The sequence below is a fragment of the Solea senegalensis genome, linkage group LG19 (genome assembly GCF_019176455.1).
Source record: "Solea senegalensis isolate Sse05_10M linkage group LG19, IFAPA_SoseM_1, whole genome shotgun sequence".
NCBI lineage: Eukaryota > Metazoa > Chordata > Actinopteri > Pleuronectiformes > Soleidae > Solea > Solea senegalensis.
Window position 1 is genome coordinate 20258607 of NC_058038.1, and position 25630 is coordinate 20284236.

At 43.2% G+C, this 25630-nt stretch overlaps 1 protein-coding gene across 2 annotated transcripts in view; it reads right to left on the reverse strand.

Moving 5' to 3' along the window:
* smg1 (SMG1 nonsense mediated mRNA decay associated PI3K related kinase) overlaps window positions 1-25630 on the reverse strand; it is a 50548-nt gene that overhangs the window by 1907 nt on the left and 23011 nt on the right. For both annotated transcript variants that reach the window (XM_044051578.1, XM_044051579.1), the window contains exons 31-63: window positions 24729-24864; window positions 23617-23761; window positions 23288-23426; window positions 22219-22437; window positions 21950-22130; window positions 21360-21521; window positions 20364-20593; window positions 19942-20096; window positions 19301-19523; window positions 17420-17666; window positions 16855-17084; window positions 16508-16753; window positions 15644-15782; window positions 14779-14888; window positions 14472-14693; window positions 13817-14010; window positions 13313-13485; window positions 10705-10984; window positions 10355-10627; window positions 9888-10122; window positions 9591-9802; window positions 8785-8941; window positions 8244-8433; window positions 7611-7900; window positions 6824-7033; window positions 6048-6185; window positions 5580-5732; window positions 5041-5220; window positions 4354-4581; window positions 3323-3534; window positions 3138-3238; window positions 2276-2452; window positions 597-703 (exon numbers count right to left, since the gene is read on the reverse strand). In XM_044051578.1, the coding sequence (XP_043907513.1) occupies window positions 597-703; window positions 2276-2452; window positions 3138-3238; window positions 3323-3534; window positions 4354-4581; window positions 5041-5220; window positions 5580-5732; window positions 6048-6185; window positions 6824-7033; window positions 7611-7900; window positions 8244-8433; window positions 8785-8941; window positions 9591-9802; window positions 9888-10122; window positions 10355-10627; window positions 10705-10984; window positions 13313-13485; window positions 13817-14010; window positions 14472-14693; window positions 14779-14888; window positions 15644-15782; window positions 16508-16753; window positions 16855-17084; window positions 17420-17666; window positions 19301-19523; window positions 19942-20096; window positions 20364-20593; window positions 21360-21521; window positions 21950-22130; window positions 22219-22437; window positions 23288-23426; window positions 23617-23761; window positions 24729-24864 (6294 nt within the window). The remainder of the gene's footprint in view (window positions 1-596; window positions 704-2275; window positions 2453-3137; window positions 3239-3322; window positions 3535-4353; window positions 4582-5040; window positions 5221-5579; window positions 5733-6047; window positions 6186-6823; window positions 7034-7610; window positions 7901-8243; window positions 8434-8784; window positions 8942-9590; window positions 9803-9887; window positions 10123-10354; window positions 10628-10704; window positions 10985-13312; window positions 13486-13816; window positions 14011-14471; window positions 14694-14778; window positions 14889-15643; window positions 15783-16507; window positions 16754-16854; window positions 17085-17419; window positions 17667-19300; window positions 19524-19941; window positions 20097-20363; window positions 20594-21359; window positions 21522-21949; window positions 22131-22218; window positions 22438-23287; window positions 23427-23616; window positions 23762-24728; window positions 24865-25630) is intronic.

Consider the following 25630-nt stretch of genomic DNA (forward strand, 5'->3'; position numbering starts at 1 on the left):
CCGTCATAAGCGCAGGGAATTCAACATGGAGTGTTTAATGGCCTATACTTACACTAAGGGGGACCACGAAAACCTGACTGAGTATTCTTTTTCCACACTTTGGCGACTGGTAGGGCCTCCAGAGTCCCAAATATAAGCACTGAAATGGTTAAAGAGTTGATTTTGCATAATATGTCCCCTTTAAACATCCTATAACTGCCATCAAAGTAAAGTATTAAGTAATTATCAAGTTGTCCAGCAGAGGGTGCTGTGGGGGCGGAGCTTGTGGCGTTATGTTGATTTGAGGTAACGGTCATCAACTAGTGCACAATCACTTCTACAGTCTGAAGGAGATTTAAATTCATTTACAGGACACGCTCAGGCCATGGTTCTCAGACTGTGGTACGTGTACCACCAGTGGTACACAAGCTTCCTCTGATGGAGCAAAATCAGAAATACTGTTCTACTGTGTATAGAAAATCAGACAAAGAGTAAATTAAATAATAATAATAATGAGAGTTTTAACAGTCTGTGAAGTGTATGTGAGGAAGAGGAAAAGCTCGGCCTGTTTACACCCCTGTATTTGAAGAGAAGGATGAGGCTGTGGTGGGCGTTACCTGCTCTGTGACACTCATCCTCCTGTTGGGATCAATGTCTCTTCCTTCCAGCTTGGCCTTCACTCTCTTCCACACACTGACGGCATACGAGTTCCTCTCCTGAACAGCTGTGACACACAGTGAGGGAGCCTCAGTATCATTCTCTCAGTATACGCCTAAAATCCATAATAATAATAATAATAATAATAATAATGATAATAATAACGATAATAATGGTAATATAATAATGATAATAATCACAATAATGATAATAACAATAGTAATATAATAATGATATAATGGTAATAATATAATAATAATAATGGTAATATAATAATGATAATAATAATAACAATCGTAATAATAATAATAACAATCGTAATAATAATGATAATAACAATAGTAATAATAACAATAATAATGTACAAAGCACTTAATGGTCAGGCCCCTTCATACCTGAAAGACCTAGTCTTACCCTATCACCCTAATAGACCACTTAGGTCACAAAATACAGGTTTACTTGTGGTTCCCAGAGTCTGTAAGAGTAGAATGGGAGGCAGAGCCTTTAGTTACCAGGCTCCTCCTCTCCTGTGGAACCAGCTTCCAATGATAGTTCGGGAGGCGGAGCCTCTCTCTGTATTTAAAGTTAAACTTAAAACTTTCCTTTTTGATAAAGCTTATAGTTAGAGCTGGTTCAGGGAAACCTAAACCATCTCTTAGTTCTGCTGCTATAGAACTAAACTGCACATTCACTCTCTCACACTCAGCATTTGATTATGACTTTTTATATGTCATTAACCTTGTCTCTTTCTCTCCCTAGTTTGTGTCTTTCCTTCCTTCCCTCTCTCTCTCTCTGTATTCTCATCATGCAGGTTGCAGGATCAAGATCCAGTTTTCGAGGCTACGCTCATCGTCACCATTATTATTATTTTATAATTAAAAGTCGATATCAGTAACTGTATAAACTTGTAACCTGATACAGTTGTTGTGTATCTGCTCCTGGTCTCTCCCTCATCTCCCTCTTGTCCTTTCTCTCCCCCCATTTTCTGTCCCCCACCTCTCCACTGTCCCCCATTATTCCTTTCACCCCAACCGGTCGAGGCAGATGACCGCACACCTCTGAGCCTGGTTCTGTCAGAGTTTTTTCTCTCCACTGATGCCTAGTGTTTGCTCATTGTGTGAACTGTTGTGTTTCTCTGCTCTCCTTGATGTTGTCTATGTACAGTGCCTTGAGATCATGTATGTTATGATTTGGCGCTATACAAATAACATTGAATTGAATAATAATCATAATAATGATAACGACAATAATAATGGTAATAATAATATGATGATAATGATAATAATAATAATACTAATAATAATAATTCAGTGAGATGAGAACAGAATTAAACGATGACCCACAATGTATTATTTTTATGTTTAAAATAGGTTTGTGCAGCATCTCAGCTCAAAGTGGATGTTTATGTGTAGAGAGGACAAAAGTGACACAGGTGAACTCTGGGATTTCCTCATGAGTTAGAATGGTGATAAAATGCCTCTGAACACTGAAGCACATAATGGAGATAAGTCAACATTAGCCTGTATAATAATGAATAATGTTTACTTTGAATTGTGATCTTTTATCACATATTTGCCGTTTCAAATTTCAAATCTACGGTCTATGTTCAAGGGTGGGTCAGGAAAGCTGGGTCCAGTACCTCGTCCAGTTTTGGGGTCTCGTACGGCTCTCTTGGGGCTGGGGTTGAGGCCTTTGCTGTTCATCAGCAGGGTGCTGGGCGGGGTGTCAGTGGGCGTTCCAAGGTTACGCGGCAGAGCCTTGCGTGCATTCTGGGACATGGACTCAGGCTGGGTCTTCACCCCGCTGCACCTCACAGCTGAAGTCAAAGCACATGAGACACGCACACAAACACACAGTTTAGAACCATCTCACAATTCAGTGCAGGGTTGGTGAGCTTCAGGTAACCTAAGGTTAATATTCAGTGAGGGTTAGGACACACACACACACGGCCAGTGTACCTGAACTTCTAAAACAGTTCAGTCTTAGAAAGTTGACTTGACAAACTTGTGATTTAGAGCACAGATCACATTTGTTTGCATGGAGATTGCCTTCATCACAGCACTTTAAACGTCCTAAATAAAGTACCTGGTGTTCTCTCTGCTGCTGCAGTGGTACAAGATGATTTATGGAAACCGAAATCCAGCTGCTGATCTGAGTCACAAAGGCAGCTGTCATGTCTGCACCAGGGTTCTAGTGAGCCGCTTTACGCCGGCTTTTGGCCGCTGTCACGTGAACTGGGCCGGCAAAAAAATGTCACTGGCCAAAATGTCCGGTGGAAAAAAGGTGAATACACATACTTTTACTGCTGGAGAGCAGTTCTGTCCACACAGAGACAGCGTGTAAGGACCTGAAACGGTATTTGTGAGTCTGTTTGCATGTGTGTGTCTGAGTCTAGATGGCTCTCACTGCGGCAGAATTGTTCTCGTAGTATTTAGGTTTATGACGTCACCGTGGTTGTGTAAAGTCACAAAGATTGTGTGAATGTGTATGTGACGTCATACCTGCTGCAAAACTGGTCTGTGCTGCAGAAACTGGACTGGCACATTCAATTTCTCGGTCCGTCACCAGTGGAGAGGCAAAGCCCACCAGGCCATTATACACACTGTAGAGAAGCACACACACAATGAATGCATGGGTTAGACTTACAGTGAGATAGGACAGACTGTACAGGTGTGAATGGGCGTACCTCTGGCTCTGGGAGTGCAGCTCCTTCAGAGTCACAGGAATCTCCTCCAGTAGTTCCAGCTGCTCGTGGTTGCGAGGCTGCCCGCTGGCCTGGACCACAGTGAATAAGACCAGCTGAATGTTGTCCTGCCACGCTTTATACTCCAGGAGGAACTGACGCACGCTGCCCTCATAAACCACCTCTTCACCATCCGACAGCGCTGCCTCCTCATCCTGGACAACACAGTAGCACAGACGCATGGATCAGCATGTACTTCACTAACTCACTTAATATAACAAATGATGATGATCAATGGAACAAGCTTTAAAACCAACTCGTGGTTAATCGCATCAATGTCATCGTTAACTCGCGATTAATCGCATCAATGTCATCGTTAACTCGCGATTAATCGCATTCATGTCATCGTTAACTCGCGATTAATCGCATTCATGTCATAGCTAACTCGCGATTAATCGCATTAATGTCATCGTTAACTCGCGATTAATCGCATTCATGTCATAGCTAACTCGCGATTAATCGCATTAATGTCATCGTTAACTCGTGATTAATCGCATTATTATCTATTCTAAATGTCCCTTGATTTCTTTGTGTCCCATTATTTGTTCTCATTTTAATGTTCTTATCAACATAGAAAAGTGGATGTGCTTGCTTTATTGAGACAATATCTTTGGAGTTATTGCTCTTAGTGTGAGAGCCGCACAATAATAAGAGAGACTGTGTATCACCTGCAGTGTGTGAATAAAGAGCCGCGGTTTATTGTTGCCGTAACGAGCTAAAGGAGCTAGCGGTCTTCGGTGGTCTCCTTACTACGGTTGGTGGTCTGCCGGCTTGGTTGGTAACACTGCAGACATCATGACGTGGATGAAATGATCCAGGTTGCGTTGGAGACGGAGAAGCACACAGCGCTCGCTCGCCATCCACTCACGACGGAACGTTTGTGTTAACGCCGTTAATAACTGACAGCACTAATATCAACACATGGCCCAGCCCTAATAACTAAATTTAAGCACAGTTACAAGACAACAGCATACCTTAGCCATGGCTCTCAAAAGGTGTTTGACATCGGCCAGCTGCCGGTTGTGGTTGGAGAGAATGGTTTTAATGGAGTCAACCAGGAGCTGCAGTGTCTCTCCACAGGACTCCAGCTGCTGCTCTCGCTCCTCCTGAGTCCTCCGCTCAACGCTCAGCTCCTCCACCAGCTGCCTCTGGGCACAGCTCAGCCAATCAGGACTGCCGATGGGCAGGTCCAACAATGGGGTCTGTACAAAGAGAACCAAAGATAGATATAGAATTTAGAACCTGTAATAGCAGTGACATGCAACAACAAGAGTGATATCCTTCATCCTGGCTACTTAAACGGGACTTATTCACATGTCAAACCTAAAAGAAAGAAAACTGTACTAAACCAAACAAGCAGGACATGTTTCATTTCATTTAACAGCTGTCAAGAAGAGAATGTGAGCTACACTTGTTTTAATGGCATTCACTCAAAAATCTTTCAGAAAAACAAGGATCTTTTTAATAAAATGAATGAAAATCAGCTTCAATTGAAGCCCAAGTATCTAAACCAGCAAAAGAAAAAAGAGTTGAAATCCTTCATACTGTGACATGATAATTATTATTCCATAGAAGCTTCTTAACATTTATGACACAGGGCTTTTAATGGAATTGTACTCATTTACAAATGTGATATAAAACATGAATAAGAGGAAACCTACCAGCCTGTGCAGTAGTTGCAGCTCCAGTGGAGAAACTGCGCTGCTAAACTGAGCAGCATAAGAGCAGGTTTGCTGGCAGCGCTTCAGCAGCTCAAACAGAGCTGCGTCCATGTTGAGGGCCTCGGGAGATCGAGTCCGAAGACCTTCAAAGTTCAGGATGGTGGAACACAAGAAGGTGACCTAAAAAACGGAGGCGACAGTGGTTTTTAAAAAGCTGATAAAAAACAAACAAACAAACATGCATGCATGTTCTTGCATCTGCATTGTGAAATGGTTCTACATGCATTCACTCCTGGGTCAAATAACTGTAATACATGACTCTGGCTCCTACAGGCAGTAATGTAAAGGTGCTAATTTCACCATCCACTGCTTCATTTTGGCAGTGTAAGTGCAAAGTCTGTCAGCCAGCGATGCAGAGATGTCTCTCTTCTGTACCTCTGCTCCACCACACAAACTGTTTTCGGCATGTTTGAGATTGAGTCGCCTCAGGAAAACAAACCTGAGACTAACTGAGACAAATGGACGCTACTGTACGTTACCTGGCTGGTACGCTGATTCTCTCTTGCCACCATATTACGTTTCTCCCTGATGGTCATCTCAAAGTCCTGCAGAACTGGGGCCAGCGCTGGGTTAGCTCCTCCAGCCCACTTCAGACGCTGCTCGATGCTAGCCTCCAGAGATGCTAGCTTCTCCTGAAGACACCAGCCAGTCACACAGGACAAGAACGGGTGTGAATTTGCTTGGTGACACAAAAATAAGGTGGGCATACTTCTTTAAGGATGTGAAATCAATAGAAACAGTGGTTCTTTAGTCAAAAGTAAACATGTATTGGTTGTAAACTCAAAACCAAAAAGGTTTTTTCACAAAAACAGGGCTCCCAGAACGCTAGTTCCAGGTGAACAAAAAGCTGCTTTAGCAGATTCACTTAAACGTGTTCTTGTGTGTTAAACATCTGTGCATACAGATGTATTAGTGATGAATGAGTCACATGACAGTGTTTTACTGACCTGTATGGAAACAATTGCTCCCTCGTCCTGACTCAGCTTGTACAGCTTCTTCTTCATATTGCTGAGGATGATGGAGCGAGGAGGGATGCTCACACTGACGGGCTGATTATTGGGACTCAGAACATCCTCGTGCTGCCACTAAAAGTACAAACAAGAGCTGTTGGTGATAGAGCTAATAGATTCAGTCAATGACCCAACTTCAAAGTATCTCACTCGTCCGTCATGTTGTATTCAGTGACTAAAGAGCCAGTGGGATGAAAACCTTAAACCTATTTTTCCTTAACATAATGTGTTAAGAAACTGGAGTGTCAACAATGTCTCATGACACGCAGCAATAACAGTTTCTTGAATGGTTTTCTTGGAATACGTCATATTTTGTTTCAATGTAATCAAGTGTTTCAGACTTTTCATCAACTGTAATCGAGTGTTTCAGACTTTTCATCAACTGTAATCAAGTGTTTCAGACTTTTCATCAACTGTAATCCATGGTCCATAAAATCTCAGAAAATATTAAAAAATGTTGATTGGTGTAACCTGGACATGATGATGTTCTCAAATGTCTTGTTTTGTCCACAAACCATAGTGATTCAATTTTAATGATTTCTTTGTTCTCCAGAGCAAAGAAATTAAGAAAATATTCACATTTAAGAAACTTAAACAATCAGAAATCTCATTTTAATCATGAAAAAAGATTCAAACCGATGAATCGATTATCAAAATAGTTGTCCATTAATTTAGTAATCGATTAATAATGGATGAATTGTTTCTGCGTCTACCTGGAACATGGCCATGTGCAGCTGGCTCCTCTGTGAACTGGCCTTAGCAGTATCCAGGATGGCGTCCAGTCTCCTCAGCAGGTCCAGTTTCTTCCAGGCTGTGTCGTAGGAGGAGGCCAGCACCGTGGCTCTGTTGAGCAGCAGCTGAGAGACTCGGCCTGACGACAGGCTCTGCTCTACTGACTTCTTACAGAGCTCGTCCAGGGACACCTTCAGAGACGGGACAGGCAGTACATGAAGACCCTGCAGAGCTGGGGCGCTATGGCCCGACATGAACCCCAGATGCTCAAATAGCTTTAAAACAATTCTCCAAAGAAGAGTCAAGTCGTCTTCAGTGACGAGAACACTCATCACATGACTGGAAACTGAAGTTTGTGTTGCTTTTTAAACTGCTCATCACTAAGTAATCATAGGTTGTTAATCCACTGCTGCCTCCATCATTAAATCCACATGTGTTTCAAATTCTTTAGTCTGACTTTTAAAGTGAAATAAAACATCATCAGCAGCCCCATACAAACATGCAGCTAAAATCACACATTTTCTCTATGGACTCTGGTGTAGGAGTGAGTGAAAGTCTAACAGTGAATCAATCTAACAGTGAGATTCATAAACTTAAGCAGGCAAATACTTAATAAGGTGAGCCTCTTGCTAAGCGGCTAACTCAGTTGTTTCCTTGTTTATACTCAGGTGAGAGCATGTATGGGGTTTTCTGTGCTTCACTGAAAAGATGTGTCCAATAACACAGCATTTACACAATGGCATTTATACTCACATGCACACATCCTACCTTACTGTCTGCACCAAAGTCTTTAGCCTCCACCTGGGTGATGACGTCAAGGCCGAGAGCAGACACCGTGCTACAGATGACCAAACCCAGGGCTTGGCTGGGCAGACCCATGAGCATCTGCTGAAAGAACTCTGCTGTGAAGGCCTTGATGGGGTGAGTCATCTGCTCCTCACTCACCACGGCCACCCCTGACCCCCCTGACCCTGTGGAGCTGGGCCGTTGGTACAGAGGCTTTCCAAGACCAACTGGCCCATTCGCAGGCAGCACGTCGTCAGCCGAGGGACAAGTACCTGCACACATGAGCTCTGTCACACTCTGCCTGAGAAACGCTCTATGCAACGTGATATAATAGAAAATAATAGATATATGGAATACAAGAGAAATACAGGAATTCATATTAAGAATCAAGTATTGTGTGTGTGATTGATGGGTTCATCCTGAGGGTTTAAGCCTGAGTCATTATTTCCACATCCACACAGAGGTCTGTTCACTGTAGAGCTGGGAAATATGTCAACATTAGATCTATACCGTGACATGAGAGATGCTCTTAGACTTTAGATACGGTCACACGGTGATAAGGTATTCACTATGACTCAGCACTTAGATTACATGCGGTAAATGAAGAGCTCTCACCGGACAGAGTCTGAGCAAAGGAGGAACAGAGCCTGAAGAAATCCTGGATGGTTTGCAGTCTCTTGAGGAAGAATACTTCTTTCATCAGCTGCCACTGGTGTTGGCTGTCGAACAAATGGAGCTGCGAGCCCCGAGCCTCCCTCAGAACGTCAACCTTCCTCCAGGCTGGCGGCACCTCCAGAGAACTCAGCTGAGGACGAGGAGCAGCGATGTGAAATAGTGTTGTGTTTGTATTCATCACATTTCATCAAAAATAAATACATATAAGAATTGCTTGTGAATACATGTGTTAATTTGACGACTGCTGTGACAGTAGTCTTGGCACATTAATGTCAGGGTGCAGTGCTGAACAAAGTCATTTAACATAAAAACAACATGTCAAATAACATAAAGCAGAAATAGATCAACAAGCTCAGATATTGGCTAGAGTAAGTGTGAGGCCAAATTAAATAGACAATTGTTCATCGATAACTAAATTAATTGTCTTTGTTTAAGTGGGTTTTTTTATAATTAAAACAAGTTATACAAAAATGTTGAGTACCTTCTCTGTGAGTTGTCCAAAGGCCGTCTCTAGTTGGCTGAACATGCCATCAAAGGCTACCAGCAACATTTGACCTGCAGACATCTTTGGTGTCTCCTGGCCTGGTCCATCTACGCTGCGAGGCTGGATCAGCTCAGAGTACTGAGCACGCAGCATCCTGAGCACATCAACACACTTCAGGAAGCTTTCTCAGGCTATTTCCACTCTTAATGTCATACATACAACAACAACAACAACCATGTGAGAATTGCAGTAAACACTAAACTCTGATCATAAACCTGGATCTGCTGAAAGCCTTCATTTAAGCGGCAGCCAAGTAACAATTGTGGTGGATAATTAGCCTCAGGTAAAAATAAAAAATGTGAAATCCTGGAAGAGTTTGTTAACCAGACTCTGGTCAATGTTGTGTTTCCTTGTTTATTTTGGGCCTGTAGACGTGGACAAACCACATGACCACATTAATTAGAAACATGCCAGGGTCAGAGTCATATAGATAGAGCACTTACATTAACATAGAATTATGTTGGACTTGTAGAATTCTAGTTCCAAACAAGCATCATTTCTGCATGAAATCCTATTCATTTGCAGTAGTTCAGACAAACATGCCGATTCAAGTTTATTATGTGTGTACACCTAATCAAAGATCTCTCATGTGACTTTTCACTGCTTGTTCTTGGTATAACATTAATTTCGCTGTAAACAATAAACAGTGCACTAAGGGAAGACAGGAAGTGTACTGTGTGTGTGTGTGTGTGTGTGTGTGTGATCACACTGAATACTAGCACACAGTAACAGTGGCTACTGACCTGGAGATGTGGTAACAGGGGTTGTGGCCATCATGCTCCACGCCTGTGGTGGCCTGCAGACCGTCGACCAGGCCCTGAAAGCCAAGACCATCAGAGCACTGCTCCACCAGCTGCTCCAGTTCTGCTAACATGGATTCCAGAGTGGGCTCTCCTTTGATCATACAGTGTAAAGCCTCGGGGAAGATGATCTGACGGAAGTTGGTGTTCAGTTCCTGCAGATAACAGGGAGACACATCAGTTGCTTGTTTTCATCCAGAGGACACAGTTCCTGTAGTCGTCGGTGTGTGAAGGGTTTACCTGTAAGCAGGTGTACACAGCATTGGCCAGGTACATGGCCTGTGCTGTAGCTGAAGGTGCAGGCAGATCCAAGTCATGTGGCAGAAGTGGGCACCGTTGGAGCAGTGTTGTCAAGGCGCTGACATTTCCAATCATACTGCAAAGTTCCTCCAAAAACCACGCCCCATCCCGAGATGTCAGGTCCACCAGCTTCTGTCCGGCGCTGGCTGCCGCGCCCTCCATCACTAGGTTTCGCCTGGAAAAGGAACAGAACATGGTGACATTGTCTGTTCTTCATTTTGCCAGTTCTACAACACAACTACAGAAGCCTAGTGCTAACACATGTATTGGAAACATCAGGGCTCCAAAAACTGAAAGGCTCATCTGAATTATAAATGAATAACTACACAAGTATCCTTTCTTTCTACTGCAGCATTAAATCTGCATAAATTAAATTTTAAATTTATAAACAAACATTAATACAGAACCTGCAGAGTGTGGACAGGGCAGAGGTGAGGACTCCAGCCAGGCTCAGGGAGCCCTGCTCTCCATTCTCCCGCAGGAAGACTGTGATGCAGTGTTCTATCTCCTGGAGCTGCTCCTCACAGTCTGCTGCAGTCGTACCCTCGGCCTTCAGTCGATCTGCTTGGTGAACCACGCACTCGTTGGTGTCGGCAACATGGTGCTGCAGAGTCAGCTCCATGCTGGACAAGAACTGGCAGGAAGCAGCAGGAAGCTGGGGGGCAAACAGCGACTCATACCTGCAGAGGGAGGGGGAGATGATACTGACTGGTGGCCATGACACATTCAGAGTGAAAAGCATGTTGTAGTTCCTTACTGTCTGTATACGTGTTGGCAGTGCTCCACGGTCATGTCTCTCAGCAGCTCCTCCAACCACGTCTTCCACTGGTGGACGCGATGGTGCAGCAGCATCGCCCGTGGGTACAGCAGAGCCACTGTAGCATAACTGTGCAGCTGTTCTAAACAACCGTGCAGGGCCCCACGGCGCTGCTGCAGCAGGGAGCTCAGCTCCGCCTCCAGGCTCTCACACTGGCTGATCAGGTGGGCCTGACCTGCGTTCTGCAGGAAGGCCGTAGCCGGCACATAGCTCGGAGGACCTGGAAGAACACAGATGAACATGCACAGCTCAAGGAGGGTGAAATCAAATCTGGATCTGTACAGATGGGTTTTTTTTTTTTCTTACAGCACAAATGTGTCAAATCACCTTCAACCTAGTACGTGCTCAGTGCAGCCTGAGTAAGGCCCACACCACACTGATTTACAATCTTCCTGCTCTAAGACCCAAGGCCACATTTGTCTTTCCACAGACACTTTCTGTGTTACACATGAGAACCGACTATAAAGCCATGTACATGTTCTCTGTGCCTCTGAGGTGATGTCATCTTAACTCTCTTTGTATTACATGATCTTAAAATACAGCTATTACCTTGTATTTCAGATAACACCAGATTTATGGTCACATTTTGCTATATTTCACATATTAATTCAATATAACACTTATGATAAGCACAAGTGGATAAGCGCAAATGTCAACACATGAGAAGTATTTAGCTGCCCCTGTGAATCGAGCCACTACGGAAAATCAATTGATCAAAGATGGATCAATTGATTTTGATTATCAAAATTAGGGATGCACGATATATCGGCATTAATATTGGTATCGGCCGATGTTCGTCATGTTTTAACATATCGGCATCGGTGCAACTGCGCCAATTTTAACAACTGATGTTTATACCCGTCTAATTGCTGTTTGTGTATGTGTGTCGGGAAGGGGACAGTGTCAGTGACGCAAGCGCAGCACAAGGTGTGTGTGTGTGTGTGTGTGTGTGTTGAGGAGAGAGAATGTCAGCGGTGTGGGCGATTTTTCAGGGTGTCAATAGAAGATACAAAGGTAATGCGAGGAGTGTTCCGTGTCAAGTCATTCAATACCACAAATTTGATTATGTCATTTGAAAAACCGCCACCCTGAAGTACACAAACAACGACAGGAAGCTAACGCCAGTAACATTAGGCGGCAGACAAAAAAGAAAGCAGCGCAGCTGGGACTCGACCAAAGGAAGACAGTGGCCAGGGCAATAACGATCAAGGTAATGGAAATGATTGCTCTTGACGACCAGCCGAGGGTTCCGACGGTTGATAGCGCATATTGAACCCCGCAACAACCTGCCAAGTCGGCGCTACTTTTCCGATGTTTTGCAATTGAATAAATATCTGGTTGCCATGAATACTGGCAAGTTTGATAAAGTATTTTAACATGTTTTCTTTTATTAAGGCAGCTCTTAGTAGAGCTTGTCAGGTATTGTTTCTCATATTTGTTGTGTAGTTTTATTGTTAAGGGAAGTGGCGCGGTTGTTGTTGCCGGGAGGAAGGGTTGTTGACTTTATTTACGTACCCAGTATAGACGCCCTTATCTCGGTTACAGTAACTTTGGCAGGGTATTATTTTTACTTATGTTCATGTTTGTAATTTATGATCCAAACTTTCTCACAGGAGTTTAGTGAGTTGAGGGAGTTAAACTGTACTTTAATTTAGTTACACACTTGCTACAAGTGGTAAAGGTTTCTAAAAACCTTTACTTGTAGTTGGTTACTTGTGTTTTATGTGACCTTGTTATTTGGAGGTAAAACATGTTTTGAAAATAAAGAAAGACATTCAAAAATTCAGCTTGCATGATTTTCATTCTGTACAAACTTTTATCATCTCAGAAACTTTTTTTTTAAAAAACATATATCGATATCGGTAGATATCGGTTATCGGCCATAGCAGCAATATTGATATCGGATATCGGTATCGGATGGAAATAGTCATATCGGTGCATCCCTAATCAAAATAGTTGTCGATTAATTTAGTAATCGATTAATAATCGATCAATCAGCTCTAGTGCACACCACTTGATTGACTGGTTGATTCTTAATTATATGTCATCCAGAAAAAGCACCAAACATTCAGGATTAAAAGACAAAAGACGGCAGCAGTTTATCCAGTGTTGCATTACAAAATGAGATGATTTTAACTCACATTACATTACATTACATGTCATTTAGCAGACGCTTTTATCCAAAGCGACTTACAATGGAATCAAGTACAATTAGCCAGGGGTGGAATCGAACTTGCGACCATGATGTCTTTGGTACACAAGGTAGGGTCTTAACCACTGAGCCACTCCACCCCCGTTCCATACCCCGTACATTAGTGTGCCTTCTCTACCAGGTCCGAAGGTCAAATCAAACCTGCTATTCCCTCCCTTCAGCTTTCTCATCATCCAACCAAGAGAAATCAGCACGGGCCAAAGGACATTTTTACCCACATGTGCATTCATTACACCGTCATAAATGAGACAATACAACAAAAAACAAACCTCATGGAATGAAAAGAAAAACCTAGTGGTTCTTTTGTAGACTGCTCATCCTGCATCATATTCTTACCGAGATCTATTGGGCTGCTGATGTCCTGCAGCAGGCTAGCGAGCTGAGTGGCCTCCAGGTTGGTAAATGCTGCCTGGTACTGTGAGATCCACTGGTCCAGGTCAGCCAATTTGCTCTGAATGGCATCCTGCACAGTCCGCTGCCGTGACTGCAGCTGAGTGTGTTCAGAATATCTGCAAACAAACAGAGGGAGCCGTCAGGATATGGAGCTACTGTATATATTTACGGCATTTGTATGACAGAAACTGCAACTAGTTATTCATTTATATTACAGCAGATCACTGATTATAGAGATTTAAACACAGTTGATCACAGTATTACACACTCACACACACACACAAATATACATATATATATATACACACACACACACACAAATACATATATACATACATGTGTGTGTGTGTGTGTGTGTGTGTGTGTATATGTATATGTATATATATACACACGTTAGGGCTTTTTCACTGATTGACAGCTGGTAATATATGTAGTGTGGACTCAGACCTTTGCTCCAGCGTGAGGATGAGATGGTCAGGATGGTTCTCTGCTCCCTCCAGGAAGGCTATCTCCTCCTGTAGTTTGCCTTGCAGTTTCTCGCCCTGGAAAAGCAGCTCCTGCAGGACCAGGTACTCCTCCACAGCTTCTTCCACCTGTGGCAGCACTGCCAGCATTTCATCCCGGTTCTTAAACCAGTTCACCTGCACAGCAGCCACACACTCAGTATTCTCGTATGTGTCTGGCTTTCTTATGATTAGCTTCACTCCAAACCGTTCACATAAGAAAAAGAAAAGTCAGAATGCCTGGCTTTGATGTGAAATTAAACGTTAACAAACAAATAGAGTATATTGACGGTGTGCGTTGAATTTCACCATTTAATCACATTGACGTGCACAGGTGTTACTTACTGTCAGACTTAAAACATTCATTATTCATCCTCCACATGACTGTCACCAATCCCAACTAACACAGGGCAACAGCTCAGAAGCCCATCACAGAGTGTCCAATTAACCTGTGCATGTTTTTGGATTGTGGGAGTAAACCAGAGAACCCAGAGAAAGCCCATGCCCACACAAAGAGAACAAGCCAAACCCATACAGAGAAACCATCAAACAGGGTCGAGAATTGTACAACACCAGCTGATAATCTGTCGTGACTGTACCTTAATCTCAGCCACTCTGGAGGAGAAGAGAGAGCGTGTGATGTCTCGCTCCATGTCCCTCTTGCTCTGCTTGCTGTCGGCCTGCTGTCCTCCTCCTCCTCCATAAACTGCACCAGCAAAGCCCACCTCACCCCCAGCAGTCCAGTCCACCAGGGGGTCATAGACAAAGGCTTCCAGCAGGGTCAGAAGTGTCTCTCTGCCCCGGCGCATCATTTGAACCACCTGAAATGAAACGACGTGACTCACTTCAGCAGCAAAACAAAGTTCCTATACACGAGCTGTGTGTAACGTGTGACATGACAGTGACCTGTTCACAGGACAGTCTGAAGATGCCCTCCACCCCAGTGACTCCCAGTGCAGTCTCAATGTTGTGGGTCATCCTGAATGGAACCTTCTCTGGCACCCGCAGGCTCTTGCCTAGTGACACAGGAAATAAGACCGTTATGATGGCAGATTATATATGTATACAATATATACATTAATGTTTTATGGAAAAAAAAAGTCTAAAGGCTGATTAGGCTGAAAATCTATTGCTCAACACTTGTGATAATAAACACCTCAAAATTTGAAAGAATCACATTTTCAATTTGTGCTTCGGCAAATGTTTTCAGTCATTTCAGCTGGAACAGCAAATGTTGCCAGTTTCTCTGCAACTACAGGAGGTCGATGTCAGTGGCTGAAGTCAATCTTTAAACATTTGTACACAAAATATTGTCCAACTTGTTTATCATCTCTCTAATTTGCATTTTGTGTCTGCACTGCCGTGTATTTACCACTTTCAAATGAAAATAATGAAAAATGAACTTCCAGTTGCAAAACCTCACCACGGAAACTGAATAACCAATAACACACTTTCTCTTAAACACCAACCGAGAGGCGTCCGAATCCAGCTTCAGTACCCGACACAAGAGAAGAGATTTTGAAGTTACTTTTTACTGAAGACTGTTGCTCGACACAATCAAGAGAGTAAAGCGAGGACGATGATGATGAAGATGATCAATCTACATGAAGACACTGACTGTCAGTCAAAATATGACTCTATTCCAACACAAGACAATTCTATGGGTGTGACGTGAGGACAGTTTTGCATAAGAGTCTAAATCAGGCTCATTTGCTTTGTGTGTGTGTGTGTGGGTGAGTATATTCACAAAATGTCACTTTTGTAGACTTACCTTTTTCAAAGCATACATTGTAGTCGATGTGCACCACCTCTCCAGTGGACATGTCAATCAACACATTGTCAAGGTGACGGTCCCCGAGGCCAATGATGTATCCTACCATTGACATGACAGCTGTGGATCTGGCATACGACTGCAGCGATGAAGAAAAGTCACAGAGAACAGTCAACATCAGTCACAGAGAACAGTCAACATCAGTCACAGAGAACAGTCAACATCAGTCACACAGAACAGTCAACATCAGTCACAGAACAGTCAACATCAGTCACACAGAACAGTCAACATCAGTCACACAGAACAGTCAACATCAGACACAGTCAACATCAGTCACAGAGAACAGTCAACATCAGTCAGACAGAACAGTCAACATCAGTCAGACAGAACAGTCAACATCAGTCACAGAGAACAGTCAACATCAGTCACACAGAACAGTCAACATCAGTCACACAGAATCACACACAGAACAGTCACACAGAACAGTCAACATCAGTCACACAGAACAGTCAACATCAGTCACAGAACAGTCAACATCAGTCACAGAGAACAGTCAACATCAGTCACAGTCAACATCAGACAGTCAGACAGAACAGTCATCAGACACAGAACAGTCAACATCAGTCACAGAGAACAGTCATCAGTCACAGAGAACAGTCAACATCAGTCACAGAGAACAGTCAACATCAGTCACACAGAACAGTCATCCCACACTTCAGCCCTTTTTAACAGAATGACACATTTACTTCAAGTATCTCACGAGACTTGTTTAAAAAGATGAACGTCTGTATTTAAACTTCTCCTTTTTCTAGCCGTGACAACCACTCACAGTGCTTGTTGGCCTCTTCTAACACGGTTGGTTACCTGAGTGACTCTCCACCACTCACTGGGCGTTGTGCAGGAACACCACAACTCTTTGGCCAGTAAGTTGGAGGGAGTAGAATCCATCAGCTCTTTCAGCACTTCCTTCATCACACTGAGAGGCCAGTCTCGCCGCGTCACATCAAGACTGAGCCCCACGGCCTTTAGTGCTGGACCAATGCGGCTGTAGTAGAGCTCACTAGGACGGGGTACTGGAGGAACCGGCTGTTGCTGGACAGAGTCTTGGGCCTGGGGGAGAATGTGGATTAGCTACAGGAGAGGTGGTCTGAGAATAAACCTGGTGACATGTTGATGTTTCCTTGTTTCATTTCCCTGTGTGAGAACGTTACCTTCTGGGCTTGCAGCACAGCCTCTCTCTGCTGCCAGCGCTTGTAGAGGCCAAACAGTGGCGTCGCTCCATCCACCCACTGGATCAGACCAGATCGGGTACCAAGGGGGGTGACAGAGTAGTGGCGGGCATGGAAGTGTGGCTGCTCCTGCTGGTTGATCTTAGTGAACATGGTGTTGACAATGGACAGGAACTGCATGATGCGCTCATCCAAATGCAAATCCTCCAGACCTGAGACACACAAAATATTGACTCATTTGATATTACAGACACAAGACGGTGTTTGTTGTCTCTTTGGTGTTTTAAGGCACATTTGTAACGTTTCATTACTGCCTTTTTTTTATTTGGCATGGACACAACCACTATGAGCTGTGAATATGTCGACCTCTTTATCTCAGCATTACACAACTGCTCTGTGAAGAGAAAATGAAGTTTGTAAACCTGATAAATACCTTAAATAAACTAGTTAAGACTTTTTTCTACTGAGCTGAAAGTTTGGTTAGTTAACGTTCAAGAACATTTGTTAATTCCCCACTCATGTTCATTTCTGCAAGTTGGTCTCTTACCTTTAAATAGGTAAGGGTACTTGTGTCCATCTGATCCCTGGAAGAAGAGCTTCTTGGGCTTGGTCTTTGTGGGCAGGATGGTGATCGTGTTGCCAACGCTCTGTATGGTGACTGCGTCTGACGCAGACACCTCTCCTGGCAGGGCGATCTCTGTTGTGTTCATCGATGACAGACGAGGGCTGATCTCACTGAGATGAAGCAGGTAACTGGCTCGCTTCTGAGCTCTCTGCTGTAGACTCATCATGATCTGACCAGGGCAAACACTAGAATCAAGCTTACAGGCGATGTTTGCATGAATGTTTTATAGACACCAGCATTTACAGAATATAGGGCTAGCTCGTGAATACCAACCTTTGATACCTACCGTGCTTGTTATACCGTTTACTATTTTAAAAGTAAGTCCGAGACTATCATCTAATGCTTGTCCTTGGATGGAAGAGAAAAAAGAAGATATATATGAAGTAGAAGATGTCTAAGAAGTCATTTATGTTTAATAGAAGACCAAGCACTTGAACCTGGTCAAGTATATTTAAGAGCAGAGCGATTTCCTATGTTAACTGTATCATCCTCATCTAAACTTTTGTATAAAATCTTTTTTTCACCTCGATTTCAGATTGTGTGAACTTCCTCTTGTCTCTGTGTTTGACATGATTTTCCGGTCACTTCCAATCAATGAATATTATCTGGGGCGCTTTTCTATTATGGTCAATATTTATGACGATTTATGGCGAATTATGGGTGTTATGGGTGGACGTGCATGCGCATGGCTTAATATAAATTATATAAATCCAAATGTTGCCTTTGAAAATCATAAAATATACTTTCAAATACTGTAAATACTCCTCTGGGGTCGACAGAGTCTGACAGCTCTGAGGGTATTTTGCATCACGTGCATCTGCACAAAATCATAACCCATGATTTCCGATAATATAGTATGTCAACTCATGATAGAACTGCTGAGGAATATTTAGATGATTTGTCTCATGTCCTCACACAGAGACACTGAACACAGGAGCTCAGCTTCGTGGCTGAGACACAAATACTGTAGATCGCTGCCGTTGTTGCGGGCGAGTGCGCCTGCGGTTATAAAACTAATCAATGATTATTAGACTAAAACATTGAAATATGCTAATTCTGATTTGATCATGTACTCAAAACAGACGGAGCAACATGACACAGACATGTTAGCTTAGCGTGTTCATATGATATGTTTGTAGTCGAGCTGTGATATGAAAACTGTTGTTGGCAAACTTTGCATTTGACTTTTTTATCGCCATCTATTTTTGTAAAATGCTGCCACACTGTGACGCCTGTGACATGGATGTTAGAGGACGACTGACTGTAGCTCAACATGAAATAAAACAATCCATCTGTCTCCTGTGGGTTGGGCTAATCCAAAATACTGAAAACAGGGGGGTGTTCTCTGAAGACAAACTTACCTGTGGAAAAGGGGTGCTCTGAAAACACCCCCATTAGCACTTGGTACATTAAATCAAATTAACCATAGACTGTATGAAATTAACACGGCAACAAGTCGACTTATCTGAATTTGTGTCGAACCAGAACGTATGGACTCATAAACGGACCAGTCGACCGGGACTTTACAACCCTAGTGCACAGGTCATACAAGAAGTACTGAACTACTTTGTGAACAAATCTTTTTCATTAACTAGTCTAATGTAAGTTTGAGTGTCTCGCGTATAAAATAACGTCACTGCAGTTTCATGCAGTGGTGCTATAGTTATAGCTATAGGTACTATAGCAATATAAGACAATACCAGTAGAGTCGAGCCGTGCCGAGTCATGGTGCAACTGTGTAGTGGAAAAGCGTCATAAGTGAATCAAGGACATGTAGAGATACACCCACACACACACACACACCTGTTTGAAAGGAAGCCAGCTGCTGGCGGGGTTGGCGGGGTTGGCAGGGTTTCTCAGGCGCTCCAGGGCAGAGGTGATGGCATCACCATACGTCTGCTGGAACCATGTCTCATGTGGCGTCTCTGCTGGAGCTGCAGTGATGCTGCAGACATGATCCAGGGCAAAAACCACCGGACGCATCAGAGCGGAGTGCTTCTCACGCATGATGGCAATCTTTTCATCCCTGCAGCCCAAAAAATACTGCATGTGAAACAAGGTGACTGGGAATACGAAGCATTATTAAATATGATCGTGTTCAGTGGTTTACATACAGTACTATGGTGGGAAAAATGCTCTAATTGGTTAATCATTCACCGGACTATAACCCTACAAAATCACTGACTTTCGTTTGAAGGCAAAGGGCAGTCACAACAAATATTGTTATATATTATAAATATCGTTGTAATTTCATATTTGTGAAAGCAGGGTTGACAGTGTGTAACATTTAGTTTATTGACAAATTGAATATCCTGCCCATGTACCCCAAGTCTTTTGGTGTACAAGTGTATAATCACAGTTAAATAAAAAACAATATAATAATACATTTATTTAATAATAAATGACAGCTTCTTATATGGTCTTTACTCTGAGGTGGAGCTCACCTGCGCAGTGTGTTGTTGTTCTGCACTCTTTTGACCTCATCCTCCAGTTGCTGGATCCTGCGCAGCACGTGCATGTGCTGCTGCTGTAGCACACCAAGCCACAGTTCGTCCCACAGTAACGTCACTCTCCGCAGCTCGGCCACCAGCTGCTGGACCTGGACAGAACACAGGAGCCATCAGAGCACAGACGGGTGCTGTCCTGATGAATCCACGTCTCAGGACTCTGTGGGCGTGTTCACACCCTGCCTGACTGACAGCTTCCCCTGGGCTGTACTTGTAACACAAACGTTACAGATGTGCTAGAAAAAGTTGAAATTTTTAATCTCTTGGCTCTTTGCCAATATCCGACAATATTTTCCAACACGTGTTGATAATATCACACATCCCTTCTTGAAATGATAAGACCGAATGCAGTACCCTACCTGAAGCACCATGGTAGGGCTGGCTAAGGACAGCTTCTCCACAATCTGGCTATAGCAGTGCTGCATCATCGCTTGGTCTTGATTGGAGCAGTAGGTGCTCAGGTCTTCTGGAGCTCCTTCTTGGCCAACTCCTTCAGACTGCTCCTCCTCCTCCTCCTCCTCCTCCTCCTCCTCTTCCTCTCCCTGCATACTGCCCAGAAAGGTGGGCAGAGCTGAGGGCAGTTTACTCCCTGTCAAAACATCATGATCATTAAACATGTGTTCAGTATTAACATGTCCTTGTCATGTGTCACGAGAGTTCAAAAAAGATCTGTTTGTATATTGCAGTTTTCTATTTTAAAATCTCATCTCTCAAAAACCTGCAACAAGAAAACAGGTTTCATTTCACAAACTGCCTGAATAGAAAGAAGCTGATCTGTTTGTCTGGAATCCATTTTCAAGGTTTGAAGCAATGCTCTTGCACTGAAAAGATATGTCATGTTTTCTGAGAACAGAATGAAGCGGAAAGATATACAGACAAAACAGTAGAGGCCCAAGAATTGGACCTTGTGGCACTCCACAGGAGAACGTTGCAGAGGACACAAAACCATCCAGTCTGACCTGAACCACTCTGGTGCTGCAACACAGTGAGATCAGAATGTTATGGTCCCGTGTTTCCCAAACCTCAGCATCACCATGTTCTTACATGTTTTGTACACATACCAAAATGATGGAGGAGAAACTTATTTTAACTCTAAAAGAATCCTAACACCAATAATCAACTGTGGATTTATTTCGTTATCAATTATTAAAAATAGCTCAAATACACCTGCTAAATTTTGTGTGAAAGTCGTGCGTGAGATGTTCCCTAAAAGCATGAATGGGACAATAGAGAGATAATTTAAATCTGGAGAACACAGCACTGCAAAAACAAAAAGAGCTCACTCTCCAGACACTTTCAAAGGATTTAATCAAGGAGCTGCACAGAATACCTGCACAGTGAAGTGAACAGAATACCTGCACTCTGAGCCTCTCCTCCAAGAGAAAGTGAGCCCACAATGGCTGGGTAGAGGATCAGATGAGGGGAATCCTGGGCCACTCGACACAGCAGGCTGCAGATACTCTGCCTGATATAAGCCTCTGGATGGTTGAGACGGGAAAAGAGCTGGGGAATGATTCCTGAGGAGGACACGCAGCAATGTAAATTATATTAAAGCATAAGTGTGCTCCAGCCATTAAAAATGACTGACAACAGAAGCCCAGAAAATGATGGTCATTTCATTTTGGGTCACATATAAAATATAAACTGTGACCAAAGCAAAAATGTTCACAAAGTTTCTGACTTTTTTTTACTATCATCTCTGTAACTACTAATATTATTTACATAGATTATAATCATACCAAAAATACACACAAGAACAGGTATATGCTGAAAGGCTAATGGACTAGAAATAATAATAAAATGACTCTCCACGCCTATAGCAACTATAGGTCCCAACACAGAAATGACTGATCTCGACAGACATTGAGGTAAGAACTTGCATATCTAAGTATATAATCCGACATTAAACTCAGGAAACAAAGAAGTCATAGGGAGTATGACAAACCTCTCCAGGGTGCAGTAGGGGTCGAGGCCAGGCCCAACTCAAGTCCTTCCCTCAGTTCACCGGCATGTTTAACCAGCAGGCGCAGGAGACGTAGCGTTGCCATGACAATCACATCATCATTGCTCTGTTTGCTGTTGTGACAGGACAGCAGGAGCTTTGGGTCATCCTCATCTATGGGAACCTAAAATACACAACAGACACACAACGTGAAGGACTGGACGCAAAGACCAGCTGAGGTCTACAACATCGCTTCCCACACTGAATCTCACCTGTCCTGCATTCAACTTGAGGAAGGTGAAATATGCTTGGCAGGAGACCTGGTAGAGTCCAAAGATACGGTCCACCACCTGTCTCCAAACTCGAATCAGACCATCTGTGACAGGCTGACCCGCATCCACGAGCCAGGGACACGAAGCAGTGAGCTGCCGCGCAATTATGTCCACCATGTCATCTTCATCGTCCTCCTGCTGCAGAGCCATGTCCTCATCCTGATACACAACACAATAGACTCAATTATGTATCATAGTTATGTGAAAACTGGCACAACCACAATCTGGAGAACCCAGGACAATTATTTGGGAAAGGTAAGTAACACATCAACTGTTGCAGTAATGTTGTACACCCTACATTTGAGAGTCTGTTTAAAATAGTAATATTTGTAACGACTAAAGTAAATGACCCTTCTTCCATCAGCTTATTAGCTCCATACCACTCTGTTTCTTAATATAGAGCCCTGGACTTCACATGACTGGGTTTCTAAGAAGCGCCATGTTGGCAGCCCGAGATGCAGTAAACTGTACACGTTAAATCCACACGCAGACGGAGCTATGATGTTGATGGATCACGTGCATGGATCACGTGCACGCAGACGGAGCTGTGACGTTGATGGATCACATGCACGCAGACGGAGCTATGATGTTGATGGATCACGCATGGATCACGGAGCTGTGACGTTGATGGATCACATGCACGCAGACGAGCTATGATGTTGATGGATCACGTGCATGGATCACGCTGTGACGTTGATGGATCTGGATCACGGCGTGATGATGGATCACGCATGGATCACGCATGCGGGTATGGATTGCTGCAGACGGAGCCATGGCAGACGGAGCTATGATGTTGATGGATCACGTGCACGCAGACGGAGCTATGATGTTGATGGATCACGTGCACGCAGACGGAGCTTACATTGTTTCTATTTAACATCATTTAAAAGTTATGTGCTGCAAAAAGTCCTTTAGTGACTTTAATGTTAGAAAAATGTTTGTAAAACAGACATTTGTGGAAATAAAGGATGCTACAGAAGTTCAGATATACAAAAGTTAAACCCGCTACCTGTATGCCAGTAGGTCGACACATGGCCTGTCCAAGAATGCTTAAGATGGTCTCCTTGTCTTCTTCACTGGTGGTTTCAGGTAACAACTCCTCTACCTCTTTTTTCTCCACAGGAAGCAGAGGCAATCCTTCCCCTTGGCTATTGAGGAAAAAAGCATCATCAGCACAAATACAGTGCACTGTATATTGTACTGATTACTATGAAAATATAAAACATAAATCATTCCAACACTTTTATACCATTATCACTTCCTACAGCATGACAAATGAGCAGGGAGTTACATCTTTAACTTCTGAAACTTGTCTGGTAAAATACTGGTTCCACTAACCTGGCATTATCCACCACCTTCCTGCCCCAGCGGTAAGCCCAGCTGGCCAGGGCTGCCCAGGATTTGGCCACCTCTGGAGCCAGGCTGGTGGAGAGCTGGTAGATTTGGCCCAATACGAAGTCTGGCTCCCCAACACCCACACTCACTGCACAGAAAGATTAAAATGGAGCTACAATTCTGCATGACAGTGCAATCTACTCATGTTTGAAAAGGAAAGGTCCATGTAAGAAGCTTATTCTAAGGAAAAACAGATTTGGCACACAGGAGTTTCTGATCCACCTTATTGTCAAATTTAAATAATTTATCAACAATAACCAGTAAATGTTGAAATCCTGAATAAGGTCTCATGTCTGACGCTACAAACTCAATTCTATAGTGCAAGTTATGACTTTTGAGGAAGTTTCACTCCAGAGGAGGACGGAATAGTAGCCTATAGCTAGTTTGGTCTATGTCCTTACACTGCATGCATAGTCCTGTGCTATGCTATGCTACATGTGCATAACACAGCTTACACACCGTGGTTTTCTTGTTGACAAAACTCACAGGGAACATTTCCACACTGGTGATTTCAGAGAGGTGGGAGGGGGTTCTAGTTTGGTCAGTGTGCAACCAGCAGTTATGATTACTTTAATAATAGTTAGTTGGCAGCAGTTTGAGTTACACGGAGGAGGTGACGTGTACACTGTACACCTCTGACACGGTTTCCCCCCCTCTGGCACGCATGCAGGACGTCAAACTGGGGGCGTGGTTAATTCCTCAATTCCACCTTTGCTTTCAGAAGGTCAAAATCATGACATCGTTTCAATCAACATTCAATTTACAATGGAGAGAGTGACACCCCTAATATTTACATGAACTTTCTAAACAAGGCAGAAGTGGACCAGAGACCCTGTCCCCTCAAGATAAAAGAGTTAACTGTAAGACCAGGAACAAGGCACAGGAAGAGACAGAAACTACTACTGCTATTTCAACTTTTTAATTGTGTCAAACACAATGTCACTATCCACAAATGTCATCTTGCCTCCTCTTAATATGTGTTTATACTTTTTTGAAGCATTCCATATTCATATTTTTGTGCTACCACAAATGTGTTCTATGAATCCAAACGTTACCTGAGGTCTCAGAGATAATGTGGGGGATGCCGTGGTCCTCAAGGGGAAACTCCAGCAGTGCTGAGATATTCCGGCTCAGAGTTGACATACTGCTTACAGCGTTGGAGGAGTTTACTGTTCCCGACTTCTTCACCACCTAGACACAAACAATTCAATTCAATTTTATTTGTATAGCGCCAAATCATAACATACATTATCTCAAGGCACTGTACATAGACAACATCAAGGAGAGCAGAGAACCCCAACAGTTCACACAATGAGCAAACACTAGGCATCAGTGGAGAGAAAAAACTCCCTCTTAACAGAAGAAGAAATCTCTGACAGAACCAGGCTCAGAGATGTGCGGTCATCTGCCTCGACCGGTTGGGGTGAAAGGAAAAATGGTGGGACAGAAATGGGGGGAGAGAAAGGACAAGAGGGAGATAAGGTAGAGACAGAAGAGAGAGGGAAACCAGCAGCAGATACACAACAACTGTATCGGGTTACAAACATAACCTTTAAAACAGTGGCCTCAACTGAGATCAGCTGAGACCGGCACGTCCCTGTGACCCTCAGGTGGTAGAAGATGGATGGATGGATGACTTTTAATTAAAACATTAGACAAGGTTGTAAACTGTTCATTGTAAAGAAATATTTTCATGAGTTTGAGAGCCCTGCTTTAAAAGGATTTCCTTATTTTCTTCACTGATAATATAATACCACCACCTATACGCATGAAGCAGAACAACGTTAACATTGGTAACACTTGGGATTAGGGAACACATATTCACTATTCTAACATGCATAAACAGCACACTAGCCCTTTATTAATAATTATTAAGCACGTATTGGCACCTTATTCTACCTCTATTACAACATGAATTAAGATTTTTCCTGATTAAGGTGTTAATACATGCTTAATA